Genomic DNA, 20,661 nt, shown 5'->3' on the forward strand with positions numbered 1-20,661 from the left:
TTCCCAGGAAGAACTTTGAGAGTATGCAGCTCAAACTAGCACATGAAACAAAAGGCCCCAGCTCAAGCTGGACTTGAGCATTTTCCCCATCAAGGCGCAGGGTGCAACCAGCCAGAAATGCCAGCGGGAAGCCTCATTTACTCAAATGGTTACTGCCTGCCTCCCCCCACAAGTGGATGGTCCTCCAAGTCTGATAAATCCGCAAAGAACAAAACACACACTGACAGTTGCCACGATGGTCAGACTAGCACAGACTAGGAACTTTGGGGAGCCCTGTACAGTAGCTGTGGTAACAGCAGTCTCTCATTCATTCCCCAATTTTCACCCCATGATCAGACCTGTGCTTCTTCGGTCCTCAGCCTACCACCCCACCCCATCTCTTTTAACTCCGTTCAAAGTGAGTGGAGCTGATTTGCATCCTTTAATCTTGTTTCTTGGACTTTGGAATCCAGTTAGACCACTTAAGCCCCACCTTCTGGCTCCCTCCCCTCCTTCCACCTCCCGCCCCTTTACTTAACAGGAATCCCCCTCCAGTACCCATTTTCAGACCTGCTTGGTGTGCCTCTCACTGGAATTGCATGTTCTTTAGTGTGCCCTCATGGTGAGAGACCATTGAAATATAATTTTTGACATACTCAGACTGCTCCAGCAACACCACTCAGACACACCTGATGTCCCTTCCTCTATCCATTTTGACCTCCCTCCCTTCATTTATTCATTTAATAAAGTATGTTTAGAGTCTAGAGCAACTGTGGCTGAGAATAACAGTCAATATTATTTTTGTATTTATGCTTCCTACCTTGGACCACTCTTCAATCTAGTTCCTGTGTTCTTTTTTTTAAATCATTTATTTATTTATTTGTTTATTATTGATTTTTAAAAAAATGACAGCAGAAGTGCATTGCAATTCTTATTACATATATATATATACCACAATTTTTTCATATCTCTGTATACAAAGTATGTTGACACCCAATTCGTGTCTTCATACATGTACTTTGGATAATGATGTCTTTCACATTCCACCATCCTTGCTAATCCCCTGCCCCCTCCCTATCCCTCCTTATCTAGAATTCATCTAATCCTCCCATGCTCCCCCTCCCTACCCCACTATGAGTCAGCCTCCTTATATCAAAGAAAACATTCTGCATTTGTTCTTTTGGGATTGGCTAACTTCACTTAGCATTATCTTCTCCAATGCCATCCATTTACCTGCAAATGCCATGATTTTATTCTCTTTTATTGCTGAGTAAAATTCCACTGTGTATATATGCCACTTTTTTTTTTTTTATCCATTCATCCACTGAAGGACATCTAGGTTGGGTCCACAGTTTAGCTATTGTGAATTGTGCTGCTATAAACATTGATGTGGCTGTGTTCTTTCAATACAATCTCGTCTTCACTTTTACACCTATGTTGTTTAAAGTCTTAGGTGTATCTCTGGAAGACAGCAATCTAATCAGAAAATTCTAATATGGATTTAATCCATCAGCATTTGATAGGATAATAGTGTTATATTTAGATTTATTTCCACCTCCTTAATTTGTACCACCTTTCTCTCTGTATGTGTTCATTTTAGCTTTTCCAGTCTTCTCTTGGAATGGTTGTACGTTATTTTCTGTCTCCTGCACAATAGTGTATACGTTATATGCAAGTGTTAAAGTTACTTTTTTTTAAGCATATATACTTGAGTTGGTCGTTTGTTTGTTTATTTATTTATCATGGTACTGGGGGTTGAACCCAGGGGCATTTTACCACTGAGCTACATCTTCAGCCTTTTAACATTTTTTAATTTTTGTGACAGGGTCTTGTTAAATTGCCTAGGCTGGCCTCAAACTTGTAACCCTCTTGCTTCAGGCTCACAAGTCCCTAGGTAGGTGCTACCATACCCAGCTTTGGTTTTTAAAATTAAAATCTCAGTTTCTTTATAAGTCTACCAAACCATAAAACGTTCTTTAGATTTTTGACAATGAATTTTTGTTAAAATTCAGTCTTTCAAGCAATTTTTGCAAATTATTTTAGATCAAAATTGCTTTTATGTTCCTAAAAGTAGTTATTATTATTGTCATAAATATTTATTTAGATTTACTCATATTTTTATCAAGTTCTGTGCCATCATCTCTTGTTTCACCCCCCTTTATCTTTTGGGCACTGTTTTATTATTAATGGCATAGATTCTTAAGTAGTTCTTTTAGAGTTGGTCTTTTTTTTTTTAAAAAAAATAATTTTTAATTTGTCAATGGACACACAATATCTTTATTTATTTTTATGTGTTGCTGAGGATTGAACCCAGTGCCTCACACATGTGCTAGGCAAGCATTCTACCCCAGCCCCTAGAGTTGGTCTCTTTATTATAAATATTCTCAAACTTTCTTTGCCTAAAATTATGTTTATTACATTGTCATTCTTGCTAATGGGTTAGGTGAGTATAGAATTCACTTATGTTAGAAGTCTGCTAACATTTTATTCCTTTGTAGGCAATCTTTCTTTACATTTCAGTTGTTTTCAAAATTTTTATGCTTTCCAGTCTTCCAAAAATGTCCAGGTAATGATTGTTTTTATTTATCTTCTCTGTGTTTCATTTTAAGTCTTCATTCTAAATGCTCTTGAATTTCTTCAAGTATGGACATTTCCCCTCCCCTCCCCCTTCCCCTCCCCTCTCCCCCTCCCCTCTCCCCCTCCCCTTCTCCCTCCTTTTTTAATGAAAGAAAGGCTATTTTATTAAAAAAAAAAAAAAAAAAGGAAAGGAAAAGCAAAACCAGACTCTGTGAACAGGGTGAGTCCTTCAGGCCTTCAGTGTCCTGGTGGTGATCTTGTCCTTCTCAATGATGTGGACGATGACTCCCATGCCCGACACTGCCTCTGGGGTCCACAGTGTTCAGCAAGGCTTGGGAGGTGGTTTCAGACAGGTGTTCTGGAGGCTGGGGCTGTAGCTCAGTTGTAAAGCGCTTGCCTAGCATGTGTGAGGCACTTGGTTTGATTCTCAGCACCACATATAAACAAATAAAATAAAGGTCCATTGGCAACTAAAATTATTTTTCAAAAAAGCAAAAAAAAAAAAAAAAAAAAACCAGAACAAACAAACAAACAAAAACAGGTGTTTTGGAGCCTTGTTGGGCTCCCAGAGGGAATCGCACATCCCGTACATTTGTTCAGCACAGGTGCCACTAACTACAAAGTCGTAGGTCACCATGGATCATTTACCATCGGGCAGCCAATGAGGTCTAGAGAGCAAATGAAGGGCTTAAAGGTCTTCAGGTACAACCCAGCAATAACAGGCACTGTGTAGTAGGGCCCAAACTGTTTCTCATAGAAGAGGTATGTGACCATGCTCATGAGGGTATAAGGCTTAATCTGCTGACCTCTCTTCAACTCATACAGGTTCAGCCAGAACTTGAGGTGCTGGGCAACTGTCTAGATGTCTGTGGTGAGCTTCACCAGGCCAATGTACAGCTGGTCACCCATAGAAGAGATCTACTGGAAGTCCGTGGTCACCATCTGCACTTGGATTCTGAAGTGCCTGTCTGCAGCATGGACACACAGTTCTTTCCATTCAGAGCGATGACAACCCCTCTGTTATAGGACATAATAGACTTGATTGCTGTGTACTAGGACGCCTGAGCACAGCTGAAGTGCCAGTTCAATTATGGACATTTCTAAGCCACGTTTTTCTTGAATGTTGTGATTTTTTTTTTCATTCTAATGACTTCTTCTGGGATTTACATTAAATTTATATCATTCTTATTCTATTCTTCATATTTCTCAACTGCTATCAACTCCGTAACTTTCTGAGTTTCAACTTGTTTAGCTATAGTGCAGAGAGTCTGGTATGTACATTTTATCATTTTGGCTGATGCTTTTATTTTTTAGTCTTTAATTATTTTCTCTCTGTAATTCTTTGCCTACCCGTCCTTGCCAAGGTGTTCCTCAAATTGACTAAATTTTTTTTTTTTTTTTTTTTTAGTTTTTAAATTTGTTTTTAGGATTACATGACAGTATAGTGTATTTTGACATATACAGAATGGAGTATAACTTATTCTCATTAGGATCCTATTCTTAAGGGATGTGGAGTACATGATAAGGAGTTTCACTGGTTGTGTATTCATATATGAACATAGGAAAGTTAGATCTGATTCATTATACTGTCTTCCTTATCCCCATCCTCTATCCCTTCTCTTCATTTCCCTTTGTCTAATCCACTGAACTTCTACCCCCCACCCTAACTCCTTTTTGCATGTTAGCATCTGCATATCAGAGAGAACATCTGGCCTTTGGTTTTCTGGGATTGGCTTATTTCACTTAGTATGATAGTCTCCAAATCCATCCATTTACTGGCAAGATTCATAGTCATTCTTTTTTTTTTTTTTTTTTTTTTTTTAATGGCTGAGTAACATTCCATTGTGTATATGTACTACATTTTCTTTTCCATCTGTTTATCATCTATTGAAGGGCACCTAGGTTGGTTCCATAGCTTAGCTATTGTGAACTGAACTGCTATAAACATTGATGTGGCTGTGTCCCTGTAGTATGCTGATTTTAAGTCTTTGGAGTATATATGGAGGAGTGGAATAAGTGGGACAAATGGTGGTTCCATTCCAAGTTTTCTGTGCAATCTCCATACTGCTTTCCACAGTGCTAGTTTGCAGTCTCACTAGCAATGTATGAGTGTACCTTTTCCCTACATCCTCGCCAATATTGATTGTAACTTGTATTCTTGATAATTGCCATTCTGTCTAGAGTGAGACAGATTCTCGGTGTAGTTTTAATTTGCATTTCTCTGTTGCTAGAGATGTTGAACATTCAAACTGACTGAAATCTTAGTCATTCATAGATACATTCATTCTTATTGAATGTTGATGCAATTATTTATGAAGTAATAAATACTATTCTGGGGCTGAAGGGGGCAGTCAATTATGATTATAATGGACTTGACTCTGACTTCAAGCTATAATGACATCAGTTTTGACATCAGCTATGATAATGACAGCAGACCAGGCCAAGGTCTGTTTGGACTAGAGAGGGGACTCTGACCCAGGCCCTTTCTGCTCCTGTCAGCTAGCCCAGAGGATACAAGTCCTGCATTAAACTACAAGATCTAGAAACAAAGACCAGAGATCATGCTCTGCATCCTACAAAAAAAGAAGAAGGAGGAGGAGGAGATTCACCATGTGCCAAGAGTGAAAAATGAACTCAAAGAAAAGCAGAATGTGAAGCTATGGATAATATTAAAGAAAAGATGTAGGCATTAAAGACTCAATCCAGGAAAAGGGATGATGGTTGTCAGGCATTCCAGAGTAAACACAGTACAGAGAAATCTCACACCATATTTCAACATCTCTCTTAAAATCTCTATTTCCTCTCAGTTTCTCACTCTCCTTTTTAGTGTCTCTTGGTTTTCTGTGCCCATCAACTTGTTTCACCTGGCAACCTGTTATATTTCTCTTTACCTGTCTTCTCCATCTCTTTCCTTCTCTTCTCTATTTGTCCTTTATGTCCCTTCCTCTCTCTGAAGCTCTTTCAAAACTCATATTTTAAATTTATCGCTCTCATAGTGACCCACTATATTCTCAATGTCTCTCTTTTCTTTATTTTTGGTGCTAGGGTGGAACCTATGGCATCACCCATGTGAGGCAAGCACTCTACCACCAAGCTCCACACCAAACCCCTCAATCTCTCTTTCTCACTCAGTCTTTCTCTCTGCACCCGCCCTCCCCATCTTAGATAATGTCTCAGTCTCTCAAATCTCTGATTCTCAACATTTTTACCAAAATATACATCTATCTCTGTTGACTTAGGTTAGTCATATCTCTTTTTCATGGCCTCTTTTACTCATTGTGCTTATATGATTTCTTTTCTGTCACACACTTGCTCCCTCTTTTTCTTGGAATTTCTGTTTCTTTTTGAATTTTTCTTTGGATATCTCAATTTTGTCAAATCCCTTAATCTTCCTCAGTTTTTCTCTAGAAGATTTTTTTTCAAAATAGCTTCATTGAACTCTTATTTAATCTCTTCCTTTTTATCTTTCACAAAAAATACAAAAGTTATAAAAGCATGATCAGAAATATTGATGTATTAACACAGAACCTCAAAACCAAAGCTTATCAAGTACCATAAACTAAGCTAAAATCAAACATCCTGATTCAAGCCAGCTTCTCTGTCCCGGATGACTACAGACCTAACAGCTTTTCACTGGGCTTCCTGCACTTTCTTGGCTGCTCCTGCTCTGGTTCACCCACAACCATCAATATACACTCCATTCCTCCAGAGTTTGCGATTGATATGTCAAGCATTAAAAGGTGAATAAAATGACTTTTCATATCACTCTTTCAAGATTGGTTCCTTGAATCTAGTACATTTGAATTCTCCCAAGAATATAGAAAGAGGGTATCAGTCCCTTATTATAACAAAATACCTCAGCCAGCCATGGTGGTGCATGTCTGTAATCCCATCTACTCAGGGGACTAAGGCTGGAGGATCCCAAGTTAGAGGTCACACTGGGAAACTTGGTGAGACCCTATCTCAGAACAAAAATAAAAGGGCTGAGGATGTAGTTCAGTGGTAGAGCACCCCTGGGTTTTATCTCCAGTGACAAAATAAATATGGAAAGAAAGAAAGGAAGGAAGGAAGAAAGAAGAGAAAAGCAGAAAAAACCCCTATAGACCCGATCATTTAAATATTTAAATAAATAGAAGTTCCTTTGGCTCATGGTCATAATATATGAGATCTAACCTAAAACAACAACAACAAACAAACAACGACTAAAAAACCAAAGGCTAACTGAAATTCACTAAACAGAAAGGAATCATTTAAAGAAAATCTTGGACCATCAAGCAATAAGACAGACCATAGAAAGACAAAATATGAGTAAATACAGTAGACTTCCCTACTCATTTTTTTCTAAAGGTTTTCTACATTGATAATTGGAACAAAAAATCTAACACTCTTCATGTTATGGCTCTCCATGAATACAGAGAAAATTCTCCAAACAGTTACATATGGCCCAATTTGCCTTTTTGTTTTGTTTTGTTTTGTTTTACAACAGCATGAAAGTAACATGCATCAATAAAGGACATATTTCAACTTTTGAATTTTGATCTTATCTGGGGCCTGCAATATTTGGTAAGATACTCTTTTGCAATGTGATGCTGGACAGCTTTAGTGAGCTTTGGCTTCCAGTCAGTGATGCAGTCACCAGGCAGAAGCAATTAATGTCCTATAGTGTGCTGTGTCGCTGAGCTATGATGGTGGGTAGATTAGGTGCATTAGATGTGTTTTTGACTTATTTTTAACTTAAAATGGGTTTATCAGAACACCCCCTCCCAGTCATAAGTCAAGGAGCATCTGTAAACTATTTCTACTTCTTTGAGTCATTGTGGAGAAATGGGTCTTTCTTCAGGGTCCCCTGTAGATTTAAGTCACTGATGAAAACTTTTTCACTGAGGTCACCTGAATTCAAGTCAGCCTCATCCCTGGGCTATACCAGTGGTTCTCAATTCCAGAAGCATGTTAGAAAACCTGGGGAGTTTTTAAGACATACCAGCATCTGGGCTTTAACCCAGACTAATTAAGCCAGAATCGTTAGGAGTAGAATATTTTAAAAGCTCTTTAGGGGATCCTAATATTTAGCCACTGGACCTCTTTCAGTTGAGAAACACTGGACTTTAAACACAAAATCCTCTTAATGAGCATCTCCTTTATCCTGAGCACATAAGACTAACCAGCACCACTCTCACTGCATTTATTTTCTAGCTTTCTTTTTTTGCCCTTTGTGAATCAGTGCCACTCATATAAGCCATTTATTCAAAGTTGATAAATAAATGTTTTAGTCAATTCATAAATATAGTTTATGTGAATTTTTATTTTTCCATATAACCTCTGAAATTTCAATGGAAAAGTCACTCGATTATTCATGCAAACTTTCTAAGAGATGAAAGTCCACACAGACAAAGGAAAAGGAAAGGATGAAAATTAAAGGCAACCCTCTACTTCTCCCATCTTCCCAGCTATATATATTGAAAACTATATTAGAACACTTAAATATCATTTTCTCTGAATAGGACTTACTATATGCCATCCCTGTTCGAAGCACTTTACATACATTGACTCATTCAGTCCTCACAAGAACCAAACAGGTTGTTATTATAATTACTCCCATCATATAGATTAGAAAGCAGGCATAAAGGGGCTAAGAAAGTTGTCCCAAATCACACAGTCTTTAAACCCTAGACTGACTGGCTCCTGAGCTGCACTGCTAATCTCTATCACGACTATAATGTAAGTTAGGATTCCTTTGATATTTTTATTGAAGAATTTTTTTCTTCTATAGCATTCATTTCAAACAGTGCTCATTATCAAAGAAATTTTTATTTCTTTGATAGCACTTTATTTCTCCCTGAACACGTCACAATTTAAAATTATTAATTTATTTGTTCATTGTCTGTCTCCTTCTTTACTTTCATTCTGAGAGCGGAAAGCATTTCACACCAGTTCATTGCCACATACCCAGTGCCTAGCATACAGTGACTAGAAAAGGCTTAACTGGGCTTCTCCAGAAATCTTCACCATGGCTGATTTTAGGACTGTCAGCAAAAGAGTCTCTGCAAGAGTTCAATGTAGATCAACTTCCTATTTTTGTGTTGCCTTGTTTTACTTGGCCACTGGCCAGGAAGATACCAGCACTCCAGGTGCTGGACACCCCCTTACTAGTTTTTCATAAACAGGTATCCAGTATAGTAGTTTGTAGAAATGAGCAAGCAAGGCCTCTGGCCTTCAGCTGGGGCTTCACAGAGATGTCTACATTTCTAAGTTAAGAGAAGTTACCAATTGGGCTCCATGGTAACAAATGGCAGGGTGAGGAAAGAAAGGGGAGAAGGGTGTTGTCCTTGGTGTGTTGTCCAGGGTGTTGTCCTTGAGTGGTTAACTTGCCCAGAAGAGTGAAAGAAAAAAACTGTTTTTATGTGAACTTCTGCAAACTGTGAACTTCTGAGCCCCTCCCCTTACATGCTGGGTATAAAACTCTGAAACTACCTGAACTCGGGGTTCAGGGGATTGATTGATCACAGCAAAAGCTGTGCCCTCTGAACCTGGCTACAGCCAAATACAACTGTTTTCTGCTATGTTTGGTGCCTTGCCTTGGCTGTCCCTACTACAATAGTAGATGATGCTCATTATTAGTTGGGTGAAATGAAGGCAGGACTAAAGCGTTTCTTTCATGGGGTAATGTTTCCACCTTGCGGAATTTTCGTATATTGCAATTTTTTTAAAAAACAAGGTAGGTTTTCCTATGATAACTGAAGGTCTGGTGTGCTATTTCTCAAACATATTAGAGTCTTTTTTCTTCTTCTTAATTTGAATAGCCCTTTTGAGGTTTTTTTTTAGCACTCTGGAGGAGCCCAGGCTTTTTAGAGCAGGACTGTGATCTACTAGGTTTGCTTGATGAAGTGAACTATGCAACTAGGGCATCACTTCACGTTCAGAACTCATTTGCTTCCACCTTGTTATAGAACAGAGCACAGATTCCTTAATAGGCTCTTGGCTCAGAAAGGTCCCTCAAGTACATTTACCGCCCCATCCTTGCAGCGTTCACAGGGCTATCAAAGGGGTCTGTAGTCCAGCAATCCCCAATTCCGGATCCCATATTCCTCACTGTATGATGGCTAAGAGAAATTGTGTACAGACTTAGTCCCTGTGCTCCTGTCATACATAGGAAGAAAGCGCAAATTATGTTCCATTAGAAATCCTAGGTTTTCTTGAATAATGTTTTGTGTAACGTTCAAAAGAGGACAAATATGTTAAGAACTACTTCCCTAACCTGTTACGGCAACTCATTTTATGAAGTTAGCATAGCCGTTTTTATTCAAACTAAAAATGGAAAAGAGAACGATATTTTTAGGCCAGTCTGACTGCATTATACATGTAGATTCTGGTGTTATCCTCCTTTACTTTTACTTCCACCCTGATTCTGTCACATTGATCACGAAGGAGGCTGGAAGCCGGAAGTCTCTGATTCTAACGCAAGCCGCTCCTTCCCCCTTGACTCTATGGTTTTCGGATTACTCTCTCCACCGAAAACTCTATGGTTCCGGGATGGGTTGGGAGGTCTGAGTTTGAAGACGGTGGCGGGAAGATGGTGGTTACATCTGTCATCAGGCCGGAGTTCTCCCCTACGGTAGGGCACTGGGAGGATGCCTTGTCCTGAACAACCGAGGAGACTCTGCAATGAATCTTCTTCATCGGAGTGGAAAACGGCGGCGATCAGACTCAGATTCATTCTCAGGAAGCGGCGGCGACAGCGGTTTCAGCCCCCAGCTCCTGTCTGGGCCGGTGCTGAGTCCACCCCCGGGCTTGGGACGCAGCCTGAAGGCCGCAGGTGCAGGTACTCTTGTGCACCCTGGGGGCCACGGGATACGTGGCTAGTTTCGCCAGATCACATGCCGGACGATGTCCTCGCTGCGTGGAGCTTGCTTGTTGGCACAACCCACTGGAATTCCGCACTCCTCCGTTTGTGACTCGGGCCTGGTGCTGTGGTCACTTTCTGTTCAGACATAGGCATGCTTTCACTGACCGCGCGGTACTCAAGTTCAAGTGACTTCAGGGTTTTTAGATCTTTGCAGAAACAGCCTCCTGGTTGGCCTTTTAAACCCCTTCACCTGAGGGAGGGTTTACTTCTAGAATGCTAATTTCTCCTTGCAGATCCTTATACCATCTTGTCCGGTCGGGGGTATGGCGCTGGCAGTTTGGAGCCCGGGGGAAGGCTGGAAGGGATTTGTAGAGTTTTCTCAGATTGGGTTGGGTGCCAGTTGAACATTAACCCAATTCTTCATTGTTTTTGGGCAGTGGTTATAACACTAAAACTTAATAGAAACTTCTTCAACTTAGCTTTGTAATGATTACATATCTCCGGTGAGGAGCACCACTAATTCCAAACGCCTTATCCATTGTGCCTAACACAATTTTTTTGTTCAGAGCTTTTAAGAAAAAAAAATATTATAGCCAGTAAATACAAATAACAGTTTTCTCTTACCTTTCTGAACATGGTCAATTTCTCATAAATTTCTTGAAGTCAGGATGTGTTTTCATTCCAACACATAAGAATTCCAACACACAGTGGAGGATTAATTGCTAAGGTTATATGTTAGAACTAAATTAAAATATTAATTGTTTATTTTTTTCCTGAAAGGGGTATGCAAGCAAACAGATCTGGATGACCAAATAGACAAGCTGCTATTGGCAAATTGGGGACTTCCTAAAGCAGTTCTGGAGAAATATCACAGTTTTGGTGTAAAAAAAATGTTTGAATGGCAGGCAGAGTGCCTTTTGCTTGGACAAGTCTTGGAAGGAAAGAATTTAGTTTATTCAGGTATTCAGATTTATGCACATTAATTTCTCTACTATTTTTAAGATGGGAGATGTAAATCTGCTTCTCTCCTTTGATCTCAGTTGCTTTTCAGAGTGTGAGCATTATACATTATATGTTTGTGTATTGACTTTTTTGTATAGAGTTATATGTACAAAAGTACATGTAATATGTTTTGTAGAAGATATACATGGGTTTTCAAGGGCAACTTTGACTTTTGCTATTTTTAACCTGTGTTTATTACCACTCTGATTTTAGAAATTAATCATTTGGTAAGACACAATTCCTTGTGTCACTTTTCTCTGAAATTGTGAATCTCCCAGATTTTTCATTATGGCTACAAAACGGAATAAGATAATTTATTAGAAGATATAAGTTCAGGCTGAGGAGTTGGACTGGGGTGGCTTTAAAAACTGTTATCACTCACTTGCTGTATAATCTTGCAAACTGTTTAGAGGTGGGGTGAGGGAAGATACTTGGTAGTATTTAGGAAGCGTTAAGTTATTTCACATGTGTAAGAGTATAAAATAGTTTTTGGCACATAGGAAGTACTCCTAAATGCTGACTAGTGGAAGAATGACCTAGCCACTTCAGTTGCTTAAACCAAAACTTGGGTATCATTTGTTAATGTGTTCACCAGCTCACACAATTAATCAAAAAGCCCTGCATCTTTTACCTTAAATATCTCTTGATTCTGACTTCTTTTGACTACTTCTTTCTGTTCTTAACTCCATTGCCTGGTTCAGCTCCTTGTCTTTTTTTTAGATAATGGAATAATCTTCTAATGAGCTTGACCTTTTCCTCTGTTCTTGCCCCACTCTTTCAACCCAAAGAGAGCTTTACAAAATACAAATATGATCTTGTCACTCCCTTACTCATCTGTCATTCTGCATTACTTTTAGGATAGTCTAACCTCTTTAAACTCTGGAATTATAAAACTCTCTGTCATGTCTCTGTTATGTCTCTTTATTTTTTTGCTCCCCTGGATCACTTCATATTCCAGGTTTACTAAATCGCTCATTGTCTCCTGAACATGCCAGGTTTTCTTCCAGGCCTTTGCACATGCTGTTTCTCATGCTTGTCATTCCTTTCCTCTTTCCTTCTCATAAGTTCTGTTTCCTTTCCTTAAGCTTCCTTGCAGCTCCTTTCCCTCAACTTCTGGCTCCTATCAGAGGTTACAAGTATTCATCTTCTTCCTCAAGCAGGTCTTTTAGCCATTCAGTATTTAAAGAGAAGAATCTTTGGGTATAACTAGATACTTGCTAATATTCATCATTCATTGCTGATATGAAGCTTTTTTACTCTCTGGTTTTAGTGTGAGACTATTTAGAAAGCTGGCTTAAAGTTAGGGATTTTCAGGGTATAAGGATTTCAAGTGCTAGTTGAGACTTTCCTGATACGGTCATCTTAGGCTCTGTAGTATTAGATATGGCTTAAAACATTCAAGTGATGTACCAGATGTTACTTGTTTTTTGTTATAACTTTGTGGAATAATCATGTTTTAGCTCCTACAAGTGCGGGGAAGACTCTTGTTGCAGAATTGCTTATTTTGAAGCGGGTTTTGGAAATGCGAAAGAAAGCTTTATTTATTCTTCCCTTTGTTTCTGTGGCTAAAGAGAAGAAGTACTATCTCCAGGTAATGTTCTTGTCCTAAGTTTGAAATAGTGAAGGCCCATTATTGGCAACCTTGGCTTATTGATTTGAAATTGAATTATATAAGCAAATGAAAAATCTCTTGTTGCACTCATCTAGATTTAAATGTTGACCATTAAAGCATTGAAAGTTAATGGAGGGAAACTTTAAAAAAGTATTATTGCATAAGAAAGAAAGAGCCATTATGTAAAAATTTGTAAACTTTTTTTAGTAAGGAAACAGAATACTTCAATTGGCCTATAACCATGCAAATTAAGAATCAGGGTTAAAACTAAATGGTAGGACTAGACTGAAGTGTAGAAAGGAGTGAGTGTTTAAGGAAGCATATCTTATCCTGTTTGAGGGTCACTAGGAACATTTGGGGGCTGAATAACAAGATCATTGGAGCTTAGGTAAAGCTTCAGGTCTGTGACCTGTTCCTCTGTTCTTAAAACATGAATAGTAGTTTACATTTGATATGATACTAACAGTTTTTAAGGCATTTTCACAAATACAGTGTTTCATAAAATAGATTAAACTTACTGTTGTGGTTTGCATTGAAAAAAAAATGTATTATTGGAATGAAAAGATCTTTGTACTGTTAGGCCAAAAAAATCTGAGTTTTAGTCCCAGTTTTACTACTATGTCTTCAGTCCAGACACACACTCTGCTGGGCCTCAGTGTTTTTGTTTTTAAAATGAGGATGTTAACCCTTTGCACTATTGGTTAACTCAATAAATGCTCAGAGGAAATTTATTGAATGAACAGCTTTAAAGTTCTATGGTTCTATAAATCTTTTTAACAGTTATTTCAGAGGCCAAATAGCCAACAAAGCTGGTCCTACATGGTAACAACCTCTCAACTTAGACCCAAAATAACTAAATGATGAAAGGATCCTTTTTATTGAGAAGGTATGTTAGTTAAAAGTTAAACTTGGGGCTGGGGATGTGGCTCAAACAGTAGCGCGCTCTACTGGCATGCACAGGGTGCTGGGTTGGATCCTCAGCACCACATAAAAATAAAAATAAAGATGTTGTGTCCACGAAAACTAAAAAAATAAGTATTAAAAAATTCTCTCTCTTTCTCTCTCTCTCAAAAAAGTTAAACTAAAAACAAATTAATATTAAAGTCCCACGGAATTAAACTTTTATTTTATTTTATTTTATTTTATTTTTTTTTAAAGAGAGAGTGAGAGAGAGAGAGAGAGAGAGAGAGAGAGAATTTTTAATATTTATTATTTTATTTATTGGCGGATACAACATCTTTGTTTGCATGTGGTGCTGAGGATCGAACCCGCGCCGCACGCATGCCAGACGAGCGCGCTACCGCTTGAGCCACATCCCCAGCCCCTAAATTAAACTTTTAAAGACTTTTCTTCCATTGTTAGTTTTTAGTAGAATAATAAGACTATATTTAGTAGAATAAAAAGACTTTACTAGGAATAGAAAGAAGCATTTGAGGCTGGATCTGCCCTCTCCACAATTTGTGTATTACATATGTATCCATTATTATATTTTGATGCTATGATATCTTGATTAGGCCTAGACCCAGAGACTACCATTCAACAGGGAAATAATAGGGAGCCACAGAAACTGTATTTGAGTTTGGGACCCTGGGATAATTTTCTACCTTATTTTTTAAATTTATTTTTAACTTCTAAAAGGCCATTTAAGATGTGGCTACTAGAATAAAATGGTTATAGTGGTAGCAAAATCAGTAAGAATTTCAGCTACTCATTGAGAACCTAGTGAACTTGAAAACATCATGGTCAGATGTTTTCTCTCATGTGCAGAAGCTAGAGAGAAATAACGAATTCCTTAAAATGTTAAATTAGTGTTAAAATTAGCTAGTTTATTAAATTAAAAATTTTAGTGTTTAAGCTAAATTTTCTCCAATTTTTATAAATACCTCTTAGAACTTAGTAGGTAATTAAATACTATCATTAAAATGATGTACTTAATTTTATTTGACTCTGTCTTAATAGGAATTCCTGCACTAAGCTTTGTCATTTCTAAACTTAATATTTCTAGTATATGATTTTAAAACAAACAAAATAAAAACAGAAAGTCCTGGCCAGAAGCAACTGAGAGTAATCTGATAAATGTCTTTAAATACTTATGTCTATTTTCTGGAATGGAATCTGTCTGTAACTGATATATTTTGACCTTTTACCACCCTTATTGTTTCTTTTTACTCAATTCAGAGCCTGTTTCAGGAAGTAGGAATAAAAGTAGATGGGTACATGGGCAGTACCTCTCCAACAGGGCATTTCTCTTCCTTGGATATTGCTGTCTGCACAATTGAGAGAGCCAATGGTCTTATCAATCGCCTCATAGAGGAGAATAAGATGGATCTACTGGGTAAGAAAATATAAAAATGTTTTTTTGGGCAGTACTGGGAGTTGAACTCAGGAGTGCTCTACCACTGAGCTATATCCCCACACTTTTACTTTTTGAGACAAGGTCTCATTAAGTTGCCCAAGCTGGTGAACCTCCCACCTCAGCCTCTTGAGTTGCTGGAATTACAGGTATGTACTACCATTCCAGGCAAAAAATTAGAAAATTAAACAAACTTTCTGTTGCTATTTTTGATGAAATAAAGGGGAGCTACTGTGATTTCTATATGTCCTATGTTGTTGTTCCATTATCTGTCATCTTTTGGAGGCAAGAATTGGCATCTGTAATATTAGAAAATCTGCATTAAAAAGTACAAGTTTTGTGTCCTGCTATTATTGATCTCACTACCTTGCATTTTTGTACTTTTGAAAACAGAGAGGATATCTTTGAGCCTCAGTCTTTTCTTATTTCTTCTTTTTTGTGTAAACTGTACCAGGAATAGATAGAAAGAAGCATTTGAGGCTGGATCTGCCTTCTCCACAATTTGTGTATATATGTATCCATTATTATATTTTGATGCTATGATATCTTGATTAGGCCTAGACCCAGAGACTACCATTCAACAGGAAAATAATAGGGAGCCACAGAAACTGTATTTGAGTTTGGGACCCTGGGATAATTTTCTACCTTATTTTTTAGATTTATTTTTAACTACTAAAAGGCCATTTAAGATGTGGCCACTAGAATAAAATGGTTATAGTGATAGCAAAATCAGCAAGAATTTCAGCTACTCATTGAGAACCTGGTGAACTTGAAAACATCATGGTCAGATGTTTTCTCTCATGTGCAGAAGCTAGAGAGAAATAGCAAATTAAAAAAGAGGATCTCATGAAAATAAAAGGGAGGACAGTAAAGGAAGGGTTTCAAGGGAGAGGGGGAAGGATGGGAAAGGGAAGGAACTGTGAAATGACATTGACCAAATTATGCTGTGTATGCATGAATATATCACAATGAATTCCACTTTTATGTGCAACTATATTGCACCAATTAACAAAAAATAGAAGGAAGAACAGTAGGAAAGGGGATTGTAGGGGGGGAGTGAAGAGTAAGGGTAAGTATTGGAGCTTGAAATGGAGCAAATCATGTTATATGCATTTTTGAGTATGTCAGAATGAACCCTCCTATTATATATAATAATAATGTACTCATAAAAGTATTTATGTATAACAATAGTGGAATCCTTCACAATTTAATAAATAAAATATACAAAAATACCATGGTAATGTTGAAGCAGGATCAAAGAATATTAGACATGGACTCTAGTCTATAAAGTCTTTGAGAAAGAAATCACAATCAATTTGTCTTTTTTTTTAAAAAAATATTTATTTATTTTGAAACAGCAAAACAAATTCCACTTTCACCACAATAATTAAATGTTTTACTAGAAAGCAAACACTATAAAAAAATAGATGGCATACAGATTGAATACAAAGAAACAGAGTTTGACTTCTGCAAAACTTTTGTGTGGCCTTTTCCTATTTCTACTTGCTCTGCCTTGTTGAATTTTCTTTTTTTAAAATTGGTTTTTTGGGGCTGGGGATGTGGCTCAAGCAGTAGTGCACTCGCCTGGCATGCGTGCGGCCCAGGTTCGATCCTCAGCACCACATACAAACAAAGATGTTGTGTCCGCCAAAAAATAAATAAATAAATAAATATTTAAAAAAAATTGATTTTGTTTTTTAAATACATGACAGCAGAATGCATCACAATTCTTATTACACATATAGAAATGTTTTTCATACCTCTGTTTGTACATAAGTATGTTCACACCAATTCGTGTCTTCATACATGTACTTTAGATAATGATGTCTATCACATTCCACCATCCTTGCTAATCCCCTGCCCCCTCCCTTTCCCTCCCACTCCTCTGCTTATCTAGAATTTATCCATTCCTCCAATGCTCCCCCTCCCTACCCCACTATGAGTCAGCCTCCTTATATCAGAGAAAACATTCAGCATTTTTTTTTTGTGATTGGCTAACTTCACTAAGGATTTATCTTCTCAAATGCCAACTATTTACTTGCAAATGCCATGAGTTTATTCTCTCTTATTGCTGAGTAAAATTCTGTTGTGTATATATGCCACATTTTTTTTTTTATCTATTCATCCACTGAAGGGCATATAGGTGTGCTCCACAGTTTAGCTATTATGAATTGTGCTGCTATAAACATTGATGTGGCTGTGTGCCTGTAGTATGCTGTTGTTAAGTCCTTTGGGTATAGTCCGAGAAGAGTCACAATTTGTATCAACTGTTTTATTACTTGTTGACTCCACTGGATATCAGATATCTTAAGGATTGTAATAATCTTATTAAATGTTATTTCCAATGTGTCTAGTGCAATGCTTGGCATACTAGGTAAAATAAACATTTTTGGATGATGAATAAATTCTGGAATAATTCAACAAATAGCAGGACTTTGGAATAGCTTACTGCTAAGGAAAAAGAGTATCCCATGTCATTTGGAAGTTGTCTGAATGGTCCTGATTTTGGTGGGATCCATTGCGGGGAGATACCAGTGCATGTGAAACACTGAAGTCACAAAAATGTTTACCAAAGGAGGCATGGGTTGACACTAAATTTTCAGTTTTATTTCAAGTATATAGATTGGTTCAATTCTCTAAGTAGAGAGAAGGACATTATGATCATATTTATCTTTTGCAGTAGTCTATCATATTTTAAAAAGTTCCTTAAAATCATCTGTTTCTTTTTGACTTGGTTCTGTGTTTTTTTTGGCATAACTTTCTAATGTGAATATGGTTGTTTCCTCCTAAAAAAAGTTGACACACTATATAACTGACATAGAAATCTTTGATATATCATTGCACATATATTCCTGTAAGGTTACCAATTTTGAAGTGAGTAACAAGAGGCAGTTTTCCTTGGGTTTGGACAGACCTAAGTCAGCTAATCATTGGTTTTTAGCTTTAGAATACATCCAGGAAAAGAATTGCCCATTGTGTGGAATCTGGTTTTTCTTTTTTTTGTTGTTGTTGTTTGTTTTATGGTTTGAAATCTGCATCACATATAATAAATAATGGTAAATGCTTACTGTAGGGTATAGATGTTGAATCTCTTAAAAGTCTTCTTGGAATTGTGAAATTTTGTAAAACTTAGTATCTGGAAAATCTTTTTAGGAATGGTGGTTGTGGATGAGTTACATATGTTGGGAGACTCTCACCGAGGATATCTGCTAGAACTTTTGCTGACCAAGATTTGCTATATTACTCAGAAATCAGCATCTAGGTGAGTACCTGAAATAACTGAATTCTTGAGATTTCAAACAATGTTGGAAAATATCTGCAAAAATAGGTGTTAAACTAAAAGAGGACGGTACTTTCCTTATTTAGAGCAACTGTACAGTAGTTTTTGTTCCAAAATTAGTTCTTTAGATAAACTGATTTTAGATTACTTTGTAAACATTCTAAGACTTGACTGCTCACTGCTTCATTTCAGTGTACACAGTTTTGCAATAGGTTTTGGAAATCTAGTTTTTTGGTTTGTCAGTTTTACATACATATAATTTAACCAGGTAACGCTTATTTTGTCAAATAGTGGTTCTTCAACTCCTACTTCTCAGTGGCAACAACTTTCAACTCTTCTAGGTTTTTGTTTTTGTATTTACAGTGATATCTCTAAATGCTGATCCTTGAGTTCTTTTATATTGACTTCTTACTATGGAACATGAAGATTGGGTTCTCTTATATTCTCTGTGCAACAATACCCAATCTTCTCCCCCATTCTGTACAGTCTGTCTTTCTCCTTTGATCCTCTTTCTACTCTCCAGATATAATTATATTCCAATATTGCTTCTTAGGTCGTTATTCAGTGTCATAGTAATATGACTGTCTGAATGCTATTATCCATTGATTACTTTTACTTTTCTAAAAAACCTTTTTTTTTTCTCTGAAATTAACAAATGTATTTTTTAATGGCTTGGTTTCCTTAGGCATTTGTTGCTAATTTATCCATAGCCTGTTGCTCAATTGTGTAAATCTCCATTATATTCCAGCATATTTGATATTCTACCAAAGTTGTCATCTTGAAGATGTTTCTCCTAAAGCCTTTGAGTTGTTCCAGTCTGAAAGGTGGTTAGTCTATACTTGTGTTGTGCTGCAGTCATCTGGGATCTCTCTTCACCATTATCACTCATTTCTATTGCTTTTTGCTTCAGATAGAGCCCCCTTTCTGGATCACATGTCTTTCTCTTTATTTATTTCCTTACTTTGGTGGGGATGTCTTCTCGGAAGTACCACTTTATTTCTATGAACACACTATCATGGTTATCGGTTGTTTGAGAACTTGTTTGTTTGAAAATGTGTTGCAATTATTTTCATAGATTGTCCAGACATAAAAATCAAGATCGGGAATATTTTTCCTTCAAAATTGTCATGGCTTTACTTTCTCATTTTATTGAGAAATCCAATGTCATGCTGATGGTTCATTCTTTGTATAAATTTTTAAAATTCTACGTGGGAGTTTTTTGGAGCTCCTCTTTTTCCCTATGTTTTGAAATTTCGTACCAATATGTCTTGCTGGACACTTAATAGGCTCTTTCCATTTTGTGGAGATTTAAGCACATTTTTCTTTCTCAGTATGTGATAGGAGTGTTACTTTGGTTCAGTCTCTCTGGAAAACAGTTTGGCATTATCTCTTAAAATTGAAGATCTGTGACTCAGTAATCAATGATATAGTAATTTTTTTCCTAGATCCTGTTCCCTAAAAAATTATATGCATGTGTGTGCCAAAGGACATGCCCAAGAACATTATTAGCACCACTACTTGTTAATATACTGTGTTTTTTTCTAATATTTATTTTTTAGTTATAGGTGGACCCAATATCTTTATTTTTATGTGGTGCTGAGGATCAAAGCTGGTGCCTCACACATGGTAGGCGAGCACTCTACCTCTGAACCACAACCCCAGCCCCAATATACCGTGTTTTAATGTGAGTTTCATTTATTTTTCACAGCCAGGCAAATTTAGCCAGTCCTCTGACTAATGCTGTACAGATTGTTGGAATGAGTGCTACTCTTCCTAATTTGGAGCTTGTGGCTTCCTGGTTGAATGCTGAACTCTATCATACTGACTTTCGACCTGTACCACTTTTGGAGTCAGTAAAAATTGGAAATTCCATATATGACTCTTCAATGAAGCTTGTGAGGGAATTTCAACCCATGCTACAAGTGAAGGTAAATCATTATTTTTATATCACAGCTCTTGGTATCTTTGTGTTTAATGTCATTTTCTAGCAAGTTAACAATTTTTGAAATATAATG

General features: G+C 37.2%; 1 protein-coding gene and 1 pseudogene across 3 annotated transcripts in view; one reads left to right on the forward strand and one right to left on the reverse strand.

Moving 5' to 3' along the window:
• Window positions 1-2,785: 2,785 nt before the first annotated feature.
• LOC143407833 (proteasome subunit beta type-3-like) lies at window positions 2,786-10,146 on the reverse strand (annotated as a pseudogene).
• Window positions 10,147-10,218: 72 nt separating this feature from the next.
• The window catches only part of Polq (DNA polymerase theta), a 104,930-nt gene continuing 94,487 nt past the window's right edge, over window positions 10,219-20,661 (forward strand). For 2 of the 3 annotated variants that reach the window (XM_076868281.2, XM_076868282.2), the window contains exons 1-6: window positions 10,219-10,375; window positions 11,180-11,359; window positions 12,862-12,992; window positions 15,192-15,348; window positions 18,520-18,628; window positions 20,355-20,574. In XM_076868281.2, the coding sequence (XP_076724396.2) occupies window positions 10,219-10,375; window positions 11,180-11,359; window positions 12,862-12,992; window positions 15,192-15,348; window positions 18,520-18,628; window positions 20,355-20,574 (954 nt within the window). The remainder of the gene's footprint in view (window positions 10,376-11,179; window positions 11,360-12,861; window positions 12,993-15,191; window positions 15,349-18,519; window positions 18,629-20,354; window positions 20,575-20,661) is intronic. The other variant, XM_076868283.2, reaches the window with a different exon arrangement.

This window comes from Callospermophilus lateralis, chromosome 10 (assembly GCF_048772815.1).
Source record: "Callospermophilus lateralis isolate mCalLat2 chromosome 10, mCalLat2.hap1, whole genome shotgun sequence".
Lineage (NCBI taxonomy): Eukaryota > Metazoa > Chordata > Mammalia > Rodentia > Sciuridae > Callospermophilus > Callospermophilus lateralis.